The 22,087-nt window shown below is 38.0% G+C and overlaps 3 protein-coding genes across 7 annotated transcripts in view; 2 read left to right on the top strand and 1 right to left on the bottom strand.

Annotated features, from left to right (window-relative positions):
* Positions 1–1,242: 1,242 nt before the first annotated feature.
* On the bottom strand, positions 1,243–8,289 carry flcn (folliculin). The gene is made up of 13 exons (XM_033981368.2): positions 8,159–8,289; positions 8,003–8,055; positions 7,665–7,868; positions 7,415–7,561; positions 7,113–7,334; positions 6,871–7,034; positions 6,678–6,769; positions 6,367–6,527; positions 5,787–5,900; positions 5,436–5,559; positions 5,117–5,242; positions 2,762–2,864; positions 1,243–2,120 (listed from the first exon to the last, which is right to left on the bottom strand). Exons 3-13 carry the CDS (start codon positions 7,866–7,868, stop codon positions 1,913–1,915), a joined length of 1,665 nt encoding a protein of 554 aa, XP_033837259.1. The 5' UTR covers positions 8,003–8,055; positions 8,159–8,289; the 3' UTR covers positions 1,243–1,912.
* On the top strand, positions 8,285–18,993 carry leng9 (leukocyte receptor cluster (LRC) member 9). Its single transcript, XM_033981767.2, has 9 exons — positions 8,285–8,488; positions 8,708–8,867; positions 10,953–11,037; positions 11,119–11,225; positions 11,741–11,829; positions 12,523–12,760; positions 14,304–14,496; positions 16,058–16,133; positions 17,393–18,993. Exons 2-9 carry the CDS (start codon positions 8,732–8,734, stop codon positions 18,053–18,055), a joined length of 1,587 nt encoding a protein of 528 aa, XP_033837658.1. The 5' UTR covers positions 8,285–8,488; positions 8,708–8,731; the 3' UTR covers positions 18,056–18,993.
* Positions 18,994–19,096: 103 nt separating this feature from the next.
* Positions 19,097–22,087, top strand: part of ttyh1 (tweety family member 1) — a 37,336-nt gene continuing 34,345 nt past the window's right edge. For 4 of the 5 annotated variants that reach the window (XM_033981596.2, XM_055227596.1, XM_033981598.2 and 1 more), the window contains exon 1: positions 19,097–20,205. The gene's annotated coding sequence lies outside the window, so the exon portion shown is untranslated. The remainder of the gene's footprint in view (positions 20,206–22,087) is intronic. The other variant, XM_055227595.1, reaches the window with a different exon arrangement.

The raw sequence follows: 22,087 nt of genomic DNA on the forward strand, positions 1-22,087 counted from the left end.
ATTAAGTCCAGATTAAGTTCTTGGTTTAGTTCCAGTTTTGATGTGGTGGATGGGAGTTTATCACATTGTGGGGACTGAAATCTACAGACTTCATTCATTCTCTTCCTTATGAGGACAAAAATCAGGTCCCAATGACGTAAATCATTTATTATTAGATCAACAGCCTGGTTTAAAGTTAAGATATGGGTTGACAGGTTAAGGTTAGGATTTAGGTTAAGAATAGGCAAGTAACTACTTAAAGGTTAGACTTGGTTTCCAGGAAATTAATGCAAGTCACTATGACAGCCCTAAAAAGCAATGGAAACTTGTGTGTGTGCAAATGTGGTCACAGGTTTTGAAAAGCAGCCAAACACAAATAAAGAATTAGAGCAAGTGTTTCCTTGGGATGAGAAAAATGAGGTGGTCCAAGCTCAAACCCACATGAACAAACTCTCAAAGGTGTTGTTGACTAAAATGTCTTTACTTAGGCCTTTCCAATGGTATAAATATCCGGTTATTGTTCTGTCGTTTTGCTTTCTCAGATGTAGCTTACACACAATACGGTCTAAATTTGTTCATTGTGTCCTTTTTGTGCTATTAGTAAAATATGCATGATGAAAACCAGATTTAGGGAGATTTATGGCCATGCTCTGCCAGAACTGTTGGTCTTATGCAATGATTTCTGCAGAAGTTACTCCATTTGTCCAGTTTTTAATGTTCATTTTTGCTTTACTTTGAAATTCCCTGTAGCTGTGAGTCAGGCAAAAACACATATGCCCTCTATAAGTTTAAATAAAGACACATGTTGGTGAATTTTATTGACTGCAACTTCAGCAGGCATCGGTTCTGTGATATAAAGACAGCTGTACTTTTTAGAGCTAATTAAGAGTCCAAATCTGCTGATGTAGTCGGATGTTTAGGAGTTCCTGTCATGCAACTATTTTGTGTATATCTGAACCCTATAAAACATAAGAGTGTTGTCTTTAACCCTTTGGGAATGCTGCAGCCACAGAACAAATGACGGGGGAGCTGCAGAAAAATGTGCTCCATCCTCTTTTTCCTCCAACTCGCCACAAGATGGAGCTGATAACGGATTAAAAAGGTTAAAACTTGAATTTTTAGAATAGTTTTCCTAGACATGGAAATGATTAAGTGTTGTCAGAAATGTTCAGTGCATTTCCACACATTTTCTTTACATTTTAATACAGTAGAATATACAAATTATCAAGAGTTGGTTAGATTTTATATATTTTTTATTTATTTAGTTAAATTTTAAACCCTGTAATAAGTTAAATTTAAAATAGAATTCTTGACATAAAAATAATTCAACATTGTGCCACTCTATGAAGGTTCTTGTACAAATAATACAACAGAAACAACAAAAATACCAATACCATGTTGGATGGTGCGGTTAAAGGTGCACTATGTAACTTTACCTTTTCAGGGGGCTGCCACCTGCTTGTGTATCCATGGAGATGTTATGGTGTTGCTTGAAATCTTCCACAATATGTAATTTAACTTATCTATCTCCATGGAAACACACAGATAATGCCACCATTTCAAGGAATTATTATACAATTATATTATACAATGCCATACTGTGACACATTCCAAGTGAAAGCAGTAACATCTCTATGGAGACAAGCAAGTGGTTTACCCAAACACACACACACACCAGAAAAGTTACATATTCCCACTTTAAAACTAAAACCTGGCAATAGGTTAAATTTAAAATATCCTTCTTTGACATAAAAATGTTAAAAATATTGTTAAAGATGTTTGTCAGTGTCAGTGAAGTCATTTACATAGAAAAAGCTTAGAAACCGTATAATAGATGAACAGTTGAATTCAGACTTCAGACCCTTATAATGCCTAATAAAAAACCCCTGCCTTCCCTTTTCTGCGTCCCATGTGGAGTTCTCTTTAGGCTTTGTCATTGGCTGGGGCTCCTCTCTCCTCCTCGGACCGCACTCATTAAATGGGTCTTGTATGTTTTGCTCAGTCCAGTCATCCAGAACTTTAGGAGGCGTATGTTGTCCTCCTCTCCTGGCCCCGTGGCACCAAGCAGGGTCAGGACCTTCTGCGTATCCTCCCTCCCCCGTCCATCCACTTTGGAGAACTTAAACAGCACTTTCACTTTACTGGAAGAGGCAAAGAGCAGGATTTAAGGGAATTTACAAACAGTGAGGGCTTGTACCTTTTTTTTTTAACCATGTTTTTGAGCAAAGTTTGTCTTGGCTCAGTGCAGATATATTGTATAAGCAGCTCTTGAGAACAAAATAAGTCTGTTGTGCACTGTCTGCATCTAATAAGGAAGTGCGTGTTTGCATGCTAGTTGTTAGCTTTTCTGTGACTGGAAAATATTGTGGTGAATCGTTAGAATGCTTGTAATGCATTTGTAAGTGTGGAAAAACTCACTGCAAACTCTTTAAAATGAACTAGTTTTGTTTTTCCATGTTTTTAAAACTGTAAAAATCAGCTGCAGTGCTTTTAAAGTTTGATAAAAATCCAGTTAATCAGAGGTGGGGGATATAATGAAATAAACTGATAATATTGCAATACATTTGGATATACGCAAAAGTAAATCATGAATATTTTGTCGATTAGAAAAACAAAACCGCAATAAAGTGCAGTACATAACTTGCTCTGTTCCCCTTCAAACAAGTGTGCAACTTTAATGCTGCAGTTTTCTTATGAATTTTCAAACCCAAATCACATTCACAAGTAAGTTTTAGCACATTTTTTTGCCAGTATACCGTTAAGGCAAAGTGAATATACTTACTTCATCCACTCCTCCTTCAGACATAAAAGACAGTGGGACACGACATCCATGGACAGGTTTTCATTGGATAAAGCAACTTCTAACTTATTTAACAAAGTTGGGCCTAGGAAAACAGCAAAACATACAACATTTACAACACATGTAAAGTCAAGCATATTTAGAAGTCAATCCACTGTAAATAGAGCTGAATGATTTAAACAAAATACAGCTGAAACCAGAAGTTTACATACCCTACATCAAAAGACATGCTTTTTTTCTTGCTGTCTGACATTAAATCAGAGTAAACTTCCTGTTTTAGGTCAGTTAGGATTACCAAAATAATTTTTATTTGCTAAATGCCAGAATAATTTTTCTTTCTTTCAAATTTTTCTTCAAAGTCAGATGTCTACGCACATTTCATTAGTATTTGTTACCATTGCCTTTAAACTGTATGACTTGGGTTAAACATTGGATATCCTTCCACATGCTTCTCACAATAGTTGTCGGGAATTTTGGCCCATTCCTCCTGACAGAACTGGTGTAACTTAGCCAAGTTGATAGGCCGCCCTGCTCTCACATGCGTTTTCAGGTCTGCTCAGGTATTATAACGAGTTTGACAGTATGCTTTTGGTCATTTTCCCTCATTTGTGAGCAAGCTTTAATTTCCTGGCTGGTGTCTTGAGATGTTGCTTCAGTATTTCCACATAATGTTCTTTTCTCATGATGCCATCTATTTTGTGAAGTGCACCAGTCCCTCCAGCAGCAAAACAACCCCACAAAATGATGCTACCACCCCCGTATTTCACAGTTGGGATGGTGTTCTCAGGCTTGCAAGTTTCCCCCTTTTTCCACCAAATGCAATGATGCTCATTATGGCCAGACAGCTCAAATTTTGTTTGATTAGACCACAGGACATGTCTACAAAATGAAGATCTTTGGCCCTGTGTGCAGTTTCTTTTGGAGTAATGTCTTCTTCCTGCAGAAGCCTTTCAGTCCATGTCAGTACAGTCCTCGTTTCGTTATGGATAATGACACACTCTTACCAGCTTCAACCAGAATCTTTGCAAGGTCTTTTGCTTTTGTTCTTGGGTTGATATGCATATTTCAGACCAAAGAATGTTCATCTCTGCGACACAGACACAGTCTCTTTCCTGAGCTGGACATTCCCATGGTGTTTATACTTGCGCAGCTGGAAATTGCACCCAAGGATGAACCAGACTTGGGCAAGTCCATAATTCTCTTCTTTGGCTGATATCTTTGACTTTCCCGTGTTACACAAAGAAGCAGTGTGTTTCAGGTGAGACTTCAAGAAGCTTCCAAAGACATGACATCATCATCTGGGTTTTCCCAAATTGTTTAAATGCATAGTAACCATACTGTATATAAACTTCTGACTTTGAAGAAAGTAATGAAAATGTATCTAAAAAAAAAATCCTTCTCTCATTATTCTAGCATTTAGCACATAAAAATAATTTTGGTCATCCTAATTGACCTAAAAGAGAACTTTTTTGTGTGTGTCTGATTTCATGTCAGATGGTGAGGAAAAAAGCGCATGTGTCTTTTTATCAGAATCAGAATCAGAATTAGAATCAGAAGACTTTTATTGCCATAGTCTGTGAACACAGTTCACAAACTAGGAACTTGATACGGTGAAAAAGTGCAACATAAACACACTGAATAAATACAAATACAAATAAGAGCATGCACAAAGTTAAAAAGATATGCTTAAAAAATCAAATGAAATACTTAAAGGGAAAAAATATGTACAATAGCAGCATCAGAACAACAGTGCAAAGTGGCTTATTAAAGTGACCGGTGTTATAAAGTGTCCAGTTTAGTGCAGATATTATAGAGTGTTCATGAGACAAACAGCAGAGGGGAAGAAACTGTTCTTATGGCGAGAGGTTCTGGTCCCAATGGACCGTAGCCTCCTGCCAGAGGGAAGTGGCTCAAATAGTCCATGTCCAGGGTGAGAGGAATATACAGTGTATGTAAACCTTTTTCAAATGTAGGTGATTACAAAGTCTCTGACATATATTGAAATATATACAAATTGTGGTTAGAGTTACAATTTATGTCTTAAAATTTAGATTCAGTTTCCAGTGCACATTTCAAACACGTCCAACATTTAAGAGAAGATTAAAATATGAACTGCTAAAATGAATAAATAAATAAATAAATACATTGTCTGCAAAATTAGCCTTTTTTTAATAATCAAACACAGATTTTGTTGAAATTATTATTTAATATTTCATAGATAACTGGAACCTGCGATTTGCTAATATCACCCAGTTGTGCTTTTGATGCAATGAAGTCTTGTAATAAAAAATATATATCGTATGAAATAAATTGTGTGTAAACATAAATGCACTGTACCTCTGTCTGTGGGCTGTGTGTTTGCGCTGCTGATGTTGAACTGGAACCAGGAGGAAACACTGTCCTCGCTCACAGCTGAACTCTGTCGATTTCTGTCAGATGAGACATCCACCAGAACAGAAAACTCTAAACACAAAAACATGGAAAATATCAGTATTACTCACTCATTCAGACTGGCCTTTAACATTGTTTCTTAAAAAAAAAAAAGGACATGAGTATTTCTTCCTCAACTTTCTTCTTTTTGTTTATTTAGCAGTGACGTGGCCAGAGCCAAAAACATAATATTGCAGAATTACAATATTGAGTATACTCTGTTTACCTGACGAGCTCACATGGACTGGAATTTGGACATCTGGACTTAAACCCAGAAAGTTGCATTTGTAGGCCTCTTCGTACTGTCCACTGTATGGTATGGACCGGACGCACCCAACGGGGAGCAAAGACTATTGGAAAACAAATATGTATATTACAATAACTGCCATTATTTGGTCCTAAATTGAGCCGTCTGGTCCTAAAGTCTGGTCTAGTCCAGGTTTAGTTTTGGGTTACAATTTTGATGTGGTGAATGTGCAAGTGTGTACCGTAGACAGTATGTAGAAAAATAGTCTATGGTGTGACCACTAAAGGTATAAAGGACTGGACCACTTTATACAGAGACACAAGTCTTTACCTTTAACACAATGAAGGATGACTGAATGAGCCCAGGATCTGCACTTCTCCAGATGACTTGGTTTCCCATCAGCACATGCCAGGCAAGAATACGGAACTCTGCAGCTCCAAGAACCTGACAAACAATGGACCAGATTTAATCCAAATAAACTGAAACGGAAAAATGTCATCATAACAGACTAGAATCCCAATATTTAAATAATGAGCTGGAGGAAGGGTCAGAATTCAATGGTGGAATGTGCTATGCGGTTATATTGACCTGGCTTATGAGTAATGTCTCTGTAATTACTGGGCCTATCCACATGAAACTGGCAAACATCTTCTCTGCCAGCATGAACAAAGTGAAATTCTTTTTTACTAATAGTTCCAGAAAGTCGTGGCTTTATTCAACCCCAAAACGTAATTGTCGTCATTTGAAGGGACTTTAAGATTTAAGATTAACCTCTGTGGATCATAAGTTTCGGTATTACTTTCAAAAACAGTGAATATCTCATACAGTTATATAAGCCTCTGTATCTGAGAATATAACATCATTAAATTCTACAACATTACATTACTACTATGAGGACCCTGATTCTCACCTGTCTCAAATGCCTCAGAGACCTGAATTTTGGACCTGGTATTTCTTCTAACTTTGCTTCATCAGAAAAAAGATCCAGCACAGTCATGGCTTCAGTCTGGTGTCTCTGTGATTTTGATCCTCCTTCAGCTCCTTCCCTGCAGTTCATTTCCTCTTCTTGCTCTAAAGGACACCAAGAATTGATATTTTGTTAATTTCATGCTTACAGAGCTCAATTTCAAAGATACATTTTGGCAACAGATTTTATTTTTTTCTCACATAAGTAATCAATATTGTATTATACTCAACATTCAGTATTGTATGTATTCGCACCTGTCTGTTTTTCTATAAGAACGAGTGTGTCCTCAGTGGGCGCTCCCTCCAGTAACTTCTCTGTCAGGCGACTCCCACAGGCCTTCAGCAGCCTGAGCACAGCACAGTGTGAGATGTGTATTAAGAACAGTAATAGTAACAGTGCGATAACGGTGTAATAACAGAGTGGTAACTGTGTGATAACTGGACTCACCAGCTGAAAGAGGAGTGCAGACTGGCCCACAGGTTTGGGTGCTGTGTGAGGGAGGTGAGGGAGCGGGCAGCATTACCACTCCTTTGATGAGGGAAAACTGGTGAAAATACGCTATTTATTCTAGCCGCACGCTGTGGACACACTCCCTGCTCACTGTCAAACACCTACAGATAGAAAAGTTAATAAATATTTAATAACACCACATAGTTTGGTTAACACGGCTGAGCCTGTGTGGTACTGACCTTGAGAGCTGTGCTTTGCAGACTTTGGATTGTGAGTCTGAGGTGTCGTAACAGAAAGGGCCAGGAGTTAATGAGGTAGATTCTGTCCATAGCCACCATCACAATGCTATACCAGCGCTGAAAGCCTCTGGCCAGACTGTCTTTGATGAAGAATGTGTGTGAGAACACAAAGCCGTGCTGCTCGTCCCCAAAGAAAATGGGCCCTTCTCGGCCCGGACACACCTGAACAATAAAATGATAAATTACACGTGTTTCTAACATGTCATGATGCCATGTAAATGAGAGGGAGGAGCAGGCCTGACCTCACAGCTGAGACTGCGGACACAGGCCTGTCGGACCACACTAAACAGCTGAGACTGTCGTGGATGCTGATGACTGAGGAAACGTATCCCAGTCTCATCATCGATGCTCACAAAACCCGGGTGAGACGCAGGCAGAGATCGACATCCCTGCATCAAATATTAGCACACGCTTTCAGTAGGCTGAGTGAAAACTCTTACATTTAACCTCCACATAACTGGTGGTCTTTCACCCCACTCCTGCTGAACCCACCTCACACATCTCTCCCCTCTGTGTGGCAGAGCAGTTTGCCCTCATGGTCAACCCCTCTCCTTCCCGGTCCACATCCCGGTCCCCCAGTGCCAGTCCGAGCTGAGAGGGTGGAGAGGGGGACGGGGGGTGCAGAGCCTCTGTGCAGAACAACGTCCTAGGACCATGAAGCTCACAGAAGTGACACAGAGCCACCAGTGCATTCATCTAATGGAGGAAGAACAAGTTAGTCTGCTCTTTGATACACTTAAAATGTCCACAAATAACATGATGATGAATCTTTGTACAAATAATTATTGCATTTAACAGAAATTAAGTAATAGTAAGAAGTTGTGTCTTACCTTGAACGAGGTGACTTGGGGATCACAGACAGGCTTTGTCCTGTTATAACAGACTGTAAACCGGTGAAACGCACATCGCAGGATCCCTTTGTGTTAAACAATCAAAACATAGGAGATTTTTTAGTCCTAAACTCATAGCTGTAATTTAAAACTTACATTTAGGTCCTTAACACCATACTTCATGTGTTTATGTGCAGCTGATTTCGGTAGCAACAATCTGTCACGTGACAATCACGCGCTTCAGCAGAAGTGACGCAGGCGCGTGGCTTTGTCCGAAAAAACACGTTTTAACAGAAACATGCTTTTACTTTACTATAGTTAAGGCATCATCTTGTTATACCATCAGTGTTAATCAAACTCAGAAATAATTTAGTGCACCAAATAAAGTGCTTATGGTGAAAGACAAAACATCACTACATTACCCACAATCCATTGGGCTGAAATCTTAACGTCAACAACGTGACCAGCGTTTCTCCTCAGCTCTGGGTTTGTATTCTTAAATATATATTTTGTAGGTAACGTCAAATTATCATTTTTTTATTATATATATGTGATAGCCTTTTTAACTCATGACTGATACTGAACTGTTTAAATATAAGTATTATGTGTTTTACGTGTATTATGTTGGGCGTTTATTAGCCCAAATTACTTCCGCACTTCAAACGAAACTTTCATGTCCTTGTCTTGCCCATGTCTTGTTTTTAGGTATATTGTATCTGCAGTTGAATCATGACTTCACAGGAATCTGGGGCAAGCTCGTGTTCAGCGGAGGAGCTGGGAAATGACGCCCACCAGAGTGATACGACCCTCAGCCAAGAAATACCCACTCTGCCCCCGACCTCCTCAGATGATAAGGACAGCTCAGGTGAAGCCCTATTTAGACATGGATAACCTCACTTATTTTAATTACTGTGACCCAGGACTTCTTGTAAATTGTGTTGATTGATGTGATATGTGATATACTGATTTTTTTCCAATACTTTCTTGGCTGTGTGAGAAAGTTGGAATCTGTTCGCAGTCAGGAAGTGAGTCACGATCACGGGTATTTTGGTCAGACAGGAGTGATAAAGAGATGTCTATGCTATTATAGTGGTAAAATAGAAATATTAACTCATGTTTTATCATAACAAGTGTAATAATGTGTTAATAATCTGATGGTAAACTAGTGGTCATCAAATGGAGAAGCTTTTGGATCTACATTCAAAAGCTCCCATCCATATAACCATCACTGGTGGAAGGTACTGAAGTAAAAGTAGTAAAGAATTGTACTTAAATATACTAATATATAATAATATTTTAGGTATCTGTACTTTACTTAAATTTTACAGTGGATATTTTTTACTTTTACTTACCTACATTTGAGAGCAGGAAACTGTACTTTCTACTCCACTACATTTTGAACGGGACTGAAAAGTTAAAGTATTTTTCATTATTATTTGAGACCAGCTGAAAAGGCAACAGGGTTTATTTTTAACAAATTCATAGTTTGAGCAAACTAAAATATACAATTAAAAATTGAAAAAATGGATGCAACTGTTTCTGTTGAACAAAATTCAGCAAAAATCTGTGCCAAAATCACTACATTTCTAACCCTGTAAGGCCTCAAAATCTGCGAGAAATTCTTTTTACTCTTTAATACTTTAATACTTTTTACCTAAGTAGGTTTTTTCAGGTGATACATTTACTTTTGCTTGAGTATTTTTTGCTCCAGTATCTATACTTTTACTTAAGTAACAAAAGTACTTCTTCCACCACTGATAAACATATACTATTTTTGCAATATCATAAATATTATTATGCAACATATTTTTAGTTTTAAGTTGTTGTGTTGAATTAAATGACAGTATTTCTTCACATAGCTGTGGATCAAGCATTGATCATGAGTCTGACTATAATAATGATACATTTATAAAGAATGATATTTGATATAACCCCACAGTTCACTGCAAATAGTAATTTGTTCCACTCTTGTGTTCCGAACGACCAAGTGAGAAACACTGGTTAGAGTCGTCTAGTCTGATGAGTCAAAATAAACATCTGCTACACTTCGGTCACTCTCAATCTGTTACATTTACAGTTTATTTGTTCAGTTGAGAGTTCAACTGTCTTGTGCAAGGGACAATTGAGGGATTACACAGACCTTTTCCCCTTTGTGGGACAGTAAATATTAATATTTTTAAGCATATATGATCAAGCTAGTATTTATGAGGATGATTAATATAAGAAATGTTTTAAATGTTAATTTACAATATCCAACAGATTATGTGACAAGGGCTGTCATGATAGTCATTATATGTGTGAAAGGTATATATTGTGAAAGTATATTTTGGGGCTTATTTAGCGAGTATGCAGTCTTTTTGTAAAAGTGGAGAGATTTTATGTATTTTTGTTGTAATATGATAAGATTTGAGCTGTAGAGGGTTGAAAAAGTTACTTCTGTGGCTAATTATGGCTTCATCTTGCTATTAATTTGCTGCAGCTCAGGCCACTTAATGATGCTGCCTGTTTAAAAATTATTTACAGGGATTGTCAGGGACTGGGATTATCTTGTATTTATTGTTATTTTATCAGTGGCATAAAGTATTTTCAATATCATTGTTTATCGCAGTATTCACCTTATTCCAGAAGTTGCTGTGGGCGCTGCCACGACTGTTCAGATTGTACTATTTTGCATGAAGCATGCATTTTAGTGGCGAAACTAAATCCCAAATTCTCCATTGAAAGGAATGGGATTCCCACTTAACCAGAAATGCCTCTACAAAGAAAGCGCGGTTTAGTCGCATTTATGGAAAAAGTGGGAAAAAATTTAGATTTTCTTTTGAGTGGAGGGTTTTTAGGGCTTATGGACTTTATTATATATCAGCAGAGTAGTTTTGTTATTAAATGTTCGATACAAGACTTTTTCACTTTTAAATACTTAATTTTTCTACATAATTTCTGTGTATTTAAGGTGTTCAAGATCAGAAAGAAGTTTGGTGCCAGTATTTTGTGATGGGAAAATGCCGCTTTGGGAACAAGTGCCGATTATTTCACAGGTAATACTAATGTGAACCAGCACATAACAAAATATATAAACATTACACCTTCTTCTTTTTAATGTTTTAATGCGTCTATAGTGAGCTCCTTATGGGCAACTCAGAGGCTGCATCTGCAAATAAAACAGATGAGGAAAATGAAGAAAAAAGCAAGAAGAAGAAAGTCAAAGTTAAACAGGAAGAAAAAGGTAGAGATGCCAACTATTTAACTGTTAATCCAGAGGTGGCAGATTGTCATAAATTTTACATGGAAAGCCTGGGCCAATTATAAACTATGGACATTTCTTTAAAAAATGTGATTTGCCCATACAGAAAAATCCACAATAGGTGAACCTGAATATAATGTTTTTTGAGAAATGTTGTCCATGAATTCACAATACCAATCTTGTGCCTTATTGTCCTGTCACCTAATGCATTACAACTTATGATGAACTATAATTTTTGCAACTGTGCTGAAGTAGTAAACTGACTTTTCATTTTATTTATGCTGACAGAGAAGATGGTGAACTTTGTTCCAGTTTTTGTATTAGATGGCTAGGAATAACAAAACTATTAGCCATAAATCAGGTCAAAACATCTGCACTTTGACTCATAACAACAAATTCCAGCATTGAACTCTGACCTTTCCCTCAGCTCAGTTTTAAAGTACAGGCTCTTCAGAATGTTGGGATGTAATGTGAAACTTACCTTTATTTCCTTTTAGAGGTCAACAAAAAGCCTCGAATGCGCACGGCTGATGATGTCATCTCTAGGGTCTTGTGGGACCCCTCTGTGGATTCCTCCGAGTTTGTGGTACGTTTAGGAATGTCTCTATTTTAGATTTGTCACAGTTACTGTAAGATTCAGAATTATGGAAAAAATTACTACTACACTTTAATTTATATTGTATAATATGTATTCTGTGTCCTCTGTAAATTATTTAAATTTGCAAGGACCCATCTGTACATCATGGCAACGGACAACAGATGAAAACTAGCCTCTTGGCTAATTCTGGCATGTTAAACAGTTATTGTTGGTCAACATGCACTGTCCGCTATAAATATATAAATAAATAAAATAAATAAATAGATTACAATTCGTCTAGTATGTGACCAAGTATGTGATTATGAAATGAAGCTTTCTGGTCCGCCTCTATAGAGGTGTTATTGCTTTGCAGGGAATGTTCCACAGTGTGGTATTATACTTATCTAACATGCATTTATTCAATAACAGGTGTTTTTATTGCTCAAAAATGCCTTGGAAAACATGCAACTTGGCCTGGTAGATGAGTTTAATGACTTAATGACTTTGCTGGGAATGTTCTGAACAGGCAGATGGCAGACCCTCCACTAGAAAAGTTACATACTGTAGCTTTAATGTGACATTAACATTAAAACACCACTTTTATTTTAGGTGAATTTTTGCTAAATAAATTACAATTTCTTTATTTTAGGTCTTAAATTCTTCACAGTTATCTATTAAATCCCTTATTCTCGACACCCCTAGGTGGGTTATGTGGACCGCTTCCTTGGGGTGCTGGAACGCCCCTTCTGTGATTTTAACTGGGAGACGAACCCATGTGACTGCGATTACACCACAGAGCTGGCCCTGCCCCGGCACAGGATCCAGTACTTCACCTACAGGGGGCAGCGGGTGTGGGACAGACATAGCAGGATGGACAGGGTGTTTGGCTCCACCGGACAAGCTCTGGCTCCCCCATTTGGAGGGGAAGGGGAAGTAGAAGGTAAGGATGATAACTAATATACAGAATGTAATGAAATGCTTGCATTGACATTATAATGGAGTCGTTAAAGGTACACTGTATAATTTTTCCAGTTGGAGGTTTGCCACCCGTTGGTTTCCATAGAACCCAACAGGTAGCCTGGAATTTTTCAGTGTAAAGCATTAAACTTCTGTCTCCATGGTGATAAACAACACTAGGCCAAATCTACAGATCAGATCTGTGGAGAGGTGACCCCACTTACAATATGAATACAAGATTTTTTGAGCAACAAACCCATACTATACCCATACATTTTGAGCAATAAACAAGCAAGTGCTGTACTCCCACCAGAAAAGTTACATAAGCCCCATTTCTACCAATTCGTTTGGAGCGGATGGGTACAAGCCACAAGTGTCTCCACTGTCTAAAGTGAACTGTACCGCCCCCTGGAGGGCACTAGCTCCCAGAGGGCTCTGTAGGTACTGCTCTATGGCGTGGTTAACGACCCGATTAGAGAGACAGAATCTGGTGAAAAAAAGACAGCAAAAGCAGATATAAACATAAAGTAAGAATTTGTCACCAAACGCTAACTTGATCTAGTGATAAACCGCTGTGATGGCTGTGATGGCATCTTAAATGTTGTGCCTACATGCACTGCAAAAAACAAAGCTAGCACAAATGCAACAGCTGTTTCCTGTTTAGCGATGCATGTTACTCGCGTATAAAGATCGACCATATTAACATGAGCAAAACCCAGCGCATGAGATAAAGAGTCCCTAAAATGTGACACAGCTGTCAGTAAAACCAAAGAAGTTTTGTTTTTATGCTAGCTTTACGTCTCACAGCACCACTTCATGTCTTTTTGTGAAACACTGAGATCGGCCATATAATTACGAATCCAGTTTAGATTTTATTACTAAAAAATATGAGTTATGTTTCAGTGACATCTGTCTCACAGAGCAGAGCTCTGGACTGGGAGCCGTGCTGGGAGCATGGAAACACAACTTGTCTGTAGCTAACCGCTCCAAACAGACCCCTCCAAGGCCTCAGGTGAACCGTGCCAGTGGAAAAGAGCTATATTTCACCTTTAAGTGTGACATCACAAGTCCAAATGGTTCTAAGCTTAATATACAGAAACCACAGAATTAAGGACTTTAGCTTAAACCACTGGTTAATTGGGCACAAATCAAGAGCCAAACTTATTTCTCTCAAGGTAATCTATTTTACAGCCAAAAATGATTATTATAATTTTTTGTTTATAGGTTCGCTTAGTTACCTCTAGTGATGCATTTTAACATAAGTGTCTTGTTTTTCAGTAATCAGTATTAAATGTTTTATTTTTATACAATATAATGTTTTAGGGGAGCATTGTACAAAGCTGTAATTATTCCCAAATATTCATCAGATTTGGGATTTTCAATTTTATTTCGTGCTTCTAAAACTGCTCCTCATAATCGAATAATACTTACCCTTCATCTGAAAATTTGATTCTCTAAAGTGAGGCCATTGCGGTATTTTTACTCTTTTCAAGTAGTTTTATTAATGGCTAAATAATTATTTGCAGATGCCGCGGAAGAGCCAGCTTTAAATGAAGACGGGCTTGTTCCTGTTGTGAGCGGGCAGGAGCAGACAGATGAAGAGTGTTGTACAGTGACTGCAAATCTGGAGAACGAGACGCAGACTGAAAACCATATTCACACTCTTGAGTCACAACCACAAAGTACAAGAGAACAGCGAGGATTACAAGAAATAAACAGGTTTGTGGTTTAACTCAGAAAAACACTCATTTAGTCATAACTGTTGTTTTGTCAGTTACAGTTAAATTATACTTAAGTGATGTTCAGGAAAAGTAGTTACCATACTTGTGGGTTTGAAAATATGTTCGTATTCCAGTGTTTTTTTGTTTACATTTTGATTGATTTTTGCAGGACAAAATATACATGCAATTTAAATTAACAATAACTAAACAGCAGAACAAAAGTTTGGAGAACAAAGGCCTTAATCCAGTGTTTCCCACAGGTTTATACTGAGACTATGGTGGCAAAAGTGACCCATATGTAATAGTGTGACATTTACACTCAAAAAATTGCATTTAATTAAATTATTAAACTGAATAAAATAAATGGAAAGATGGACTTATTCTCTTTGCTGATCCAAAAAACACTGATTACAGATTACATAGTTATTTCTACATGTTTATGACAATTCTACAATCATAAAGTATCATTTGTATAGACAGTTTTTTTTATAGACTTTGTTGGTCCCTCATAGTCAATTTTTTTCCCCAGAGTCTGTATTAATGGGAAACACTGTTATAGAAAGACAATATCAACTTTGGAGGCTCAGGGAGGTCCTAACTAGGGGGGGGACGATAAAAATCTATTTAAAATATAATTTATCGTGATAAAAATGGTCGACAATAATTCTTCGTGGACATTTTAAAGAATCGTCATAATCTAAATCAAAGATAATCACCATTGTATCACCAGAATGTGCTGAAAAAAAATACTTCTCCAGGATGTTCTGTTAGATTTGTATTGTATTTCACCTTGTAACTTCTGTCTCTTGTTAACTTGTTGAACTTGAGGACCCTCTTGAAAAATGAGATGATTCATCTCAAGTGGTTATTCCTTTTAATAAACAAATGTCCATAATAGAACTTCAAAAACTGCAGCCTCTCTGATTTGTAATTTGTGTCCATTAACACAGCTATTTTGATTTGATTGCAATTATTATTATTATTACATTTTATTTATCAGGCACCTTTCTAGACACTCAAGTTTGCCTTACAACAATAAAAAAAAAATCATTATTATACAGCAAAGTTCAATACAGTAAAAAGCAATGATTAATCTTGCAGTCATACTTATTTTCTTTCTTTATTTTATTGCGTAATTGAATAGGGACAGATACAACAAACACAGATTAACAATTCAGTAATCTGATGCGGATATCAAAGTATTTATAGACTAGGCTAATTCGCAACCCCAGCTCCCAGAAGGGCTTTTAAAACTGTTCAAATCTCACTAAAAAGCAGCAGGATTATTTACAGAAAAAACAAATAAATACAGTGAATTTTTCAAGAGACTCAAACATCAAAATATTACACACTTACAAACTCACACACTCGCATTTCACTCTCTCCCGCTCTCCTCCCTGCCCCTCCCCGATGTTCTCTCTTTCACACACAATACTTCTTTGATTACCACTATTTTACCAATAAATTTAACATTTTGACATCCATGCATTACGTATCAGTCCAAGGTTTAGATCGTCAGACATGTTTTTTTTTCCTAAATCGTTGATCTCTGTCTTCAGCGTTCAGACCTCATCCGCCGCTGTGGAGATGGAGGGACCTACGAATGAGGATGAAAAAAAACACGAGGATTTGTCTGTAAGTTCCACTAAAATGTGAATCTGGAAGTTTTCACACCAATTAAGACCTCGTGGCATTTCTAGTACCATCAGCATTAAAACCATGACTCTGTAAAGGTTGGTCTTAATGTGAATTGAGACCTGATTGTCCATAAAATTAGCTTTATAAATGACATAATACAGGGAACCCACTTACCACAGTTTGTTATGATACACATTTATTATTTAGCTAATGCAGTGCGATCTTAATTTACTCAAATAGCTTTAAAAGGTCCATATTAGGCTATTTTCTGATCTATGTTTTGGCATTGTTTCCTCATCACAAACAGACCTGGAGTTGTGTTTTGTTTCATTCACACATGTTTAAAACACAAACCCTGCATATTTAAGTTTAGTTCTGTTTCATATTGTAATACAAGAAGTGCTCCACTGTGTTTTTAAACTCCACACACACTAGAATCATTTTTGATAATTTCAGCCTTGGATTTGCCGATCTCTACTTAAAATAAAGTGTTACTTAAACATGTGTGAATGAAATAAAACACACCTCCAGGTCTGTTTTTGTGGAGATAACAGCATTATAACATGGCTTAAAGCTCACAAGAAACAAAATACATAAATAAATAAATATTATCAGTGTAAGATGACCTTGAGTGAAGAGAGAAGTTGAATACACACCTCAAGAAACAAACTGAGCATTTTAAAAGGTGCACTATGCAACTTTTCTAGTGGAGGGTCCATGTTATGACCCAGGTTGTTTAGGGTCAGGGAAATAACAGAAACCAAGATGGAAAAATGCTTGTTTCCATGAAGATGCTATATGCAATACTGTGGAACATTCCAGGCAAAGCTTCAACTTAAATTTCTCCATAGAGACCATCAGGTCACACTATCAAGTCAAATCTGTGGAGAGACAAAATTGCATGTTTTTCAAGGTATTTTTGAGCAGTAGAAACACCCATACTGAAATAAATTCTAGTAAGCATGCGGGACATTTCAGGCAAAGCAAAAACATCTTCATACAAGCAGGTGGCCAACCCTTCACCAAAAAAGCTCCATAGTGCGAGGTCTGTCACGATAATTAATATATTGAGTTATTTTTTAATACGTGAAAGCTAGAACAATATTTTTTTGGGGCTCAGTAGTTATTGTGTGTATAATTTCTTTGTAAAAGTGGGCAGATGTGGGGTATTTTTGTAACATTTGAGCTGTAAAAGGTGGATAATTATTGGTAGATTCTGTTTACTAGGATTATCTTGCATTAATATCTCTCCTCAGGCTTGTGTTGAGGCCGTCAACATGAATGATGAACCAGATGCTGAACTGGAGCACAAAGACGAGAAACCAAGCGGTCGTCCCCCAAAGAAGCGACCCACCCACTTTGTCACTTTCAGAGCCAACACTCCTTCGATCCTGTCTGGTTTCACACAGCTACAGGAGGAACTGACCGCCGTGCTACCCGCCTGCGCCCCCTACTGGAGCCTAGCATCCAGTCTCCACGTCACCCTCTGCCTCCTGGTGCTGCCTGGACCCGAGGAAGTGGAGGCAGCGGTGGAAGTCCTGCGGCGCTTCGCTAGGTGGGACCGAAACCCCCCCGTCGCTGTGACATTTCCCCTCAAACTGAAGCACTTTAACGGGCGAGTGTTGTACCTGAGCCCCCAGCCTCATCTACGCCTTCAACAGTTAAACGCCGGTCTACAGGAGGCATACAAGGAACAGGGCCTCCTCCATAGACAATCATATAACCCCCGATACCACCTGACTCTGGCCAAGATAAACGACATGGAGGCGGAGAGGATCTTCATGGGGGTGGAAAATCTAAAGGTGGGGAAGGGCTTAAACTTTGGTCGTCTGCCTGTTAATACTTTGCACCTTTGCGCCATGGGAGGGTGTGTAGTAGATGGATTTTATGACATCGTGTGCACGGTAACGCTTCGATAAATGAGGTAATCTATTGCACTTCAGAAGCCAATGCTGCAGTCTTTTATATAGGGAAGTGATTTTCATTGGGGATAAACCATTATGAGGCCTTTGTTTACAGATTTTACACAAACCTTTTTGTTAAAACTTTTGTAACTATGGGATTTTATGAGATTGTGTTCACAGTAACACTAAGATAAATGGGGGAATCTATTGCACTTAAGAAGACAATGCCACTATTATAATTTTCATTGGGGATAAATCAGATGAGGTCTTTGTTTACAGATTTTACAGAAACCTTTCATAAAACTTTTGTAACTGTGGTACGCTGCTGCTAAAGAGTAGAACTTGTGCAATTATAATGTATTTAATTATGATTTATGATTTAAATAGACATTTATAACTGCATTTTTAAACCTAATTGATTACACCAAAAAGAGTGGACTAAACTCTTTGAAATCTAAAGCCTGTTTTAAACTCCGCTGTGTGATCATTTTTAGCTGGACCTGCTTTTTTATCAAGTATTCAAATATTCCAAAAAATATTTAAATATATCTTTTAACATAAAACATATACATTCATTTAGCTGCTGCATATTAACTGCTCGTAATTCAATTTTAGTGTCTGTTTCCGTTGTGTTGCATAGGCATTACTCAATAAGAACCATGACTTTATAATGAAATATATCCAGCCAACATTAAATATTGATTTGGTGATTTTAAACGTTGTGACTGATCTTTGCTCTTCTGGTAGTCGACCTCCATGTTCGTGTGACCTGACATACAGTGTACAGTTTCTTCTTACCCTGAGCAGTTGTTGCGTACGTAACATGGTTTTCTGTCCTCTTCTCCCTCAGATACACAGCTCACTCAGACACTATACATAGGCCATATGAGTCAGTTCTCTCCCTCACTTGCATTATCTCGTTGCCTCCCTTCCCCCACTCTTTTCAGTGACACAGAAAAGCCCCCCCCCCCCTCCTCCTCCTCTCCCCCTCTCCTCCTCTCGCCTGTGCCCCCTTTTTTTTCCCCAACAAGATGGACAAATGCCATTACCCTTCGTCATTTTGTAATTATACGACCATTTTGGCAACTGTCGGTCACATAGCATAGGACAACTCCACTAGCGCGTTCCCATCTGCTCTCATCATTTTGTCGCTCCATTTTTCATGCCTCGCTGCCTCTGAATCAGTGTTTGATGCTTTGCTGCAGCCTTGACTGAAACTGGTTTTGCCTACCAATCCACTGCATGCCTTCTCTATTCATTGTTCGCTCGCCCATCTCTCGCGCCCTCCCTTCCCCTGCTCTCAGCATCACTCCATGGGAACCCACTTTTTTTTATTTCACGTTGCCTTTGCCTGTATCGCCCCCTCCCCATATCCACCCATGTGCGCCTATTCGTCTGTGTTACTCCAGTTTTATGTGCATCTCTACTTACTCACGTAGCTCCTGAACATCACACCAGGCGATATTTGGGCCAGACATATCGTTTTTGCACTTATCACGTGAGTGGGTTTTTGTAGTTTTTGCCTATTCTTATCACAGTGTAGATATTTTTATTCTTTCGCTGCATAATCTGGTTAGGACTAGGTCTGTGCAGAGATTGGCTGATGGTTGGTGGGAGTGTGAGAGGATGTTGCTGGGGTTGACATCAAAAGTGGGATCTCAGAGATGGGTAGTGGCAGCAGGTAATCCCTGTTAACAGAGTCATTATGGTCAGTGGATATTGTGTTCTTGTCATGTTGTTTGTGAAGCTGCTTGGTGTTAATCTAGGAAGGGCTACAATGCAGCGATAAAAAGTCCCTTAGGGGTGTCTCCTCAATCTTAATCCCTCTCTCCATCCCTCTCTCTCTCCATCTCTCTCTCTCTTTCTCACTGTGAAAGCCTCTCTCATCCATCACCACAAGCACCTCTCACTGTCACCAGACAACTAGACAGTTATTGGCTTTTTAATATTCCACTAAACGCAAAAAGAATTACTACTCTGGTTTTATTTGTGTTTTGACTTTTCCCGTGGCTTGTCTCTTAAGCCCTTTTTTTTGTAGGAGGATGTTTTTTCAAGAGCATCTGGCACTGATGGCTGGCAGAATACCTCTTTGAGTGGGTAAAAATTTCACGCACACCGGAGAGGAGCAGAGACAGGAGAGTTGAACCTCCCAACAGCCATTAGAGGTAATATGCATTGGTTTTTTTCTGTTATCTTGACACAGCTGTGACATGTGACCGTATGGATGCGTTTGATGTGCGTGTGCGTGCGCTGGTGTGCTGCTGTTTCATTGTATTGTTCCAATTTCGGTAAATGAGGCCGACGTGTGCGCGGCTAGATTTATGCACGATCGTGTTGTAATGGTTTCATTGCACATAATGATTTTGCACTCACTGGTTCCCTTATCTCCGGTGTCATATGTAAGAGGCAGGGGCTGTTGTGTGTTCATGCAAGTGTGTTGTGTTGTGATGTGCTGTTATCTGAACAATGGTTTACATGCACAGAAATAATGCAGCATTTTTCACAGTCAAGTTGTGCACCCAAGGACTTGTAAAAGCTCTATATGCGCTCACCGATTATACACGGCTCCCACCTCCCTTTAACTCAGCTGTCATGCCTTAATGAATCACAGACATGTATGAGAAAGTACACAGGTTGAATTTGTCAGAGAATGTGAAGATTAGCCACTTCTTTGTGCGGTATTTTGCAAACCTTTAGCTGGATTACAAAAATTTGATGTATGTATATAATGTATGAAGTATAAGTGTGTGTTATTTCACCTACAAAGATAAAATTATAAAGCACGGGGGTTTTAATTTGACACAAAATATAAAAATCGGTCACCTCCTGATGTCGTAAAGTCATCTAAATTAAGGTCACTGTACATCATTTGTTATATATCAGTCATTATGAATTATGGCTTGTTAGATTCAGCCTAATTTTTTTCCACAAAATGCATCTTTTCTGCAGTTTTGCATCACACAGTCGCTGCCTTCTTTACAGTGGGAGTTTCTTAGACCAATCCAAAAAAAATCCAATTTATTGATAAAGTAATTAGGCTCTTAACATACCTCTTTTCTTCCTGAATTTCATCCCAAAATCCACTTATGTAATGGTATTTGCATAATCTTAAAAACAGGCAGCAGACGTCAGTCCAACTTTTAGCTCGGACTGACAAAACATAGATCATAAACTGAAGCGTTGTGTGTTCTGTGTTGGCTGTAAATATATTGATCAGCATCATGGTGTTGTTTGCCACCCAGTGATATCACAGTTATGCTAATTCAATATTATGTCAGCATTTTATATCAGTACAGTGACACCTATAGGGCTGCTTGATTATGGAAAAATGGAGAGAGCAGTGGTCATTTATTAGCAAAGTTTTGTGATTAGCGTTCATAGGACCACTGTATATAGGCCTGTCATGATAATTGTATACTGTATATCTACTGTATATCTAGTTTTCATTCAGTATATGAAGCTGGAACAATATTTTTGGGGGTCAGTGTTTATTGTGTGTACATTTTTTTTGCAAAACTGGGAAATGTTTGGTTATTTTAGGTCTTGTTGTTTCATTCTGCTGTTTATTAATTGCTTTTAACAATATTGTAGATTTAGAATAGTTTTTGTGGTTTAAATCTGCTCTTAGGTTATTGTGTCAGTGTTAAATTAGTTTTAATATTAAAGTTTATCTACAGCGATAGATCCCACTTCAAAATGTGTTATTCTGACAGGCCCAACTTTAGTGCAGCGAAGTGGCTTTGCTCCAAATTTTGTGGGGCAAAATGAATTAGTAGTTGTTTCAAGCTGTAATTGTCTTGTAATCATGATTGATAACAAAAATATATTGACTGCATAGGCCTAGTGGAGGATCGAGCCTTCACTACCTTTGATGATTTTAACATCATGTTCTACTGTTTTCTTATTGTTTGTAAAGCCCTATAAAAAAGTGCTATATAAATTAGATGTATTATTATTATTTATTTATTTATTTATTTATTTATTTATTATATATATTTTTTATTATTAGTGACACATACTGGCCTCTGAAGTATTCTGGATGATAGT

This window comes from Periophthalmus magnuspinnatus, chromosome 16, assembly GCF_009829125.3.
Source record: "Periophthalmus magnuspinnatus isolate fPerMag1 chromosome 16, fPerMag1.2.pri, whole genome shotgun sequence".
NCBI classification, from domain to species: Eukaryota; Metazoa; Chordata; class Actinopteri; order Gobiiformes; family Gobiidae; genus Periophthalmus; species Periophthalmus magnuspinnatus.

Coding starts and splice junctions, on each gene's coding strand:
- flcn (XM_033981368.2), bottom strand. CDS start 7,868: ATGAATGCACTGGTGGCTCTGTGTCACTTCTGTGAGCTTCATGGTCCT. Junction 7,562..7,664: donor AGAGGGGAGAGATGTGTGAG/GTGGGTTCAGCA, acceptor TATTTGATGCAG/GGATGTCGATCTCTGCCTGC. Junction 5,901..6,366: donor CTCTGAGGCATTTGAGACAG/GTGAGAATCAGG, acceptor ATTGTTTGTCAG/GTTCTTGGAGCTGCAGAGTT.
- leng9 (XM_033981767.2), top strand. CDS start 8,732: ATGACTTCACAGGAATCTGGGGCAAGCTCGTGTTCAGCGGAGGAGCTG. Junction 11,830..12,522: donor TGGATTCCTCCGAGTTTGTG/GTACGTTTAGGA, acceptor CGACACCCCTAG/GTGGGTTATGTGGACCGCTT. Junction 14,497..16,057: donor GGATTACAAGAAATAAACAG/GTTTGTGGTTTA, acceptor CTCTGTCTTCAG/CGTTCAGACCTCATCCGCCG.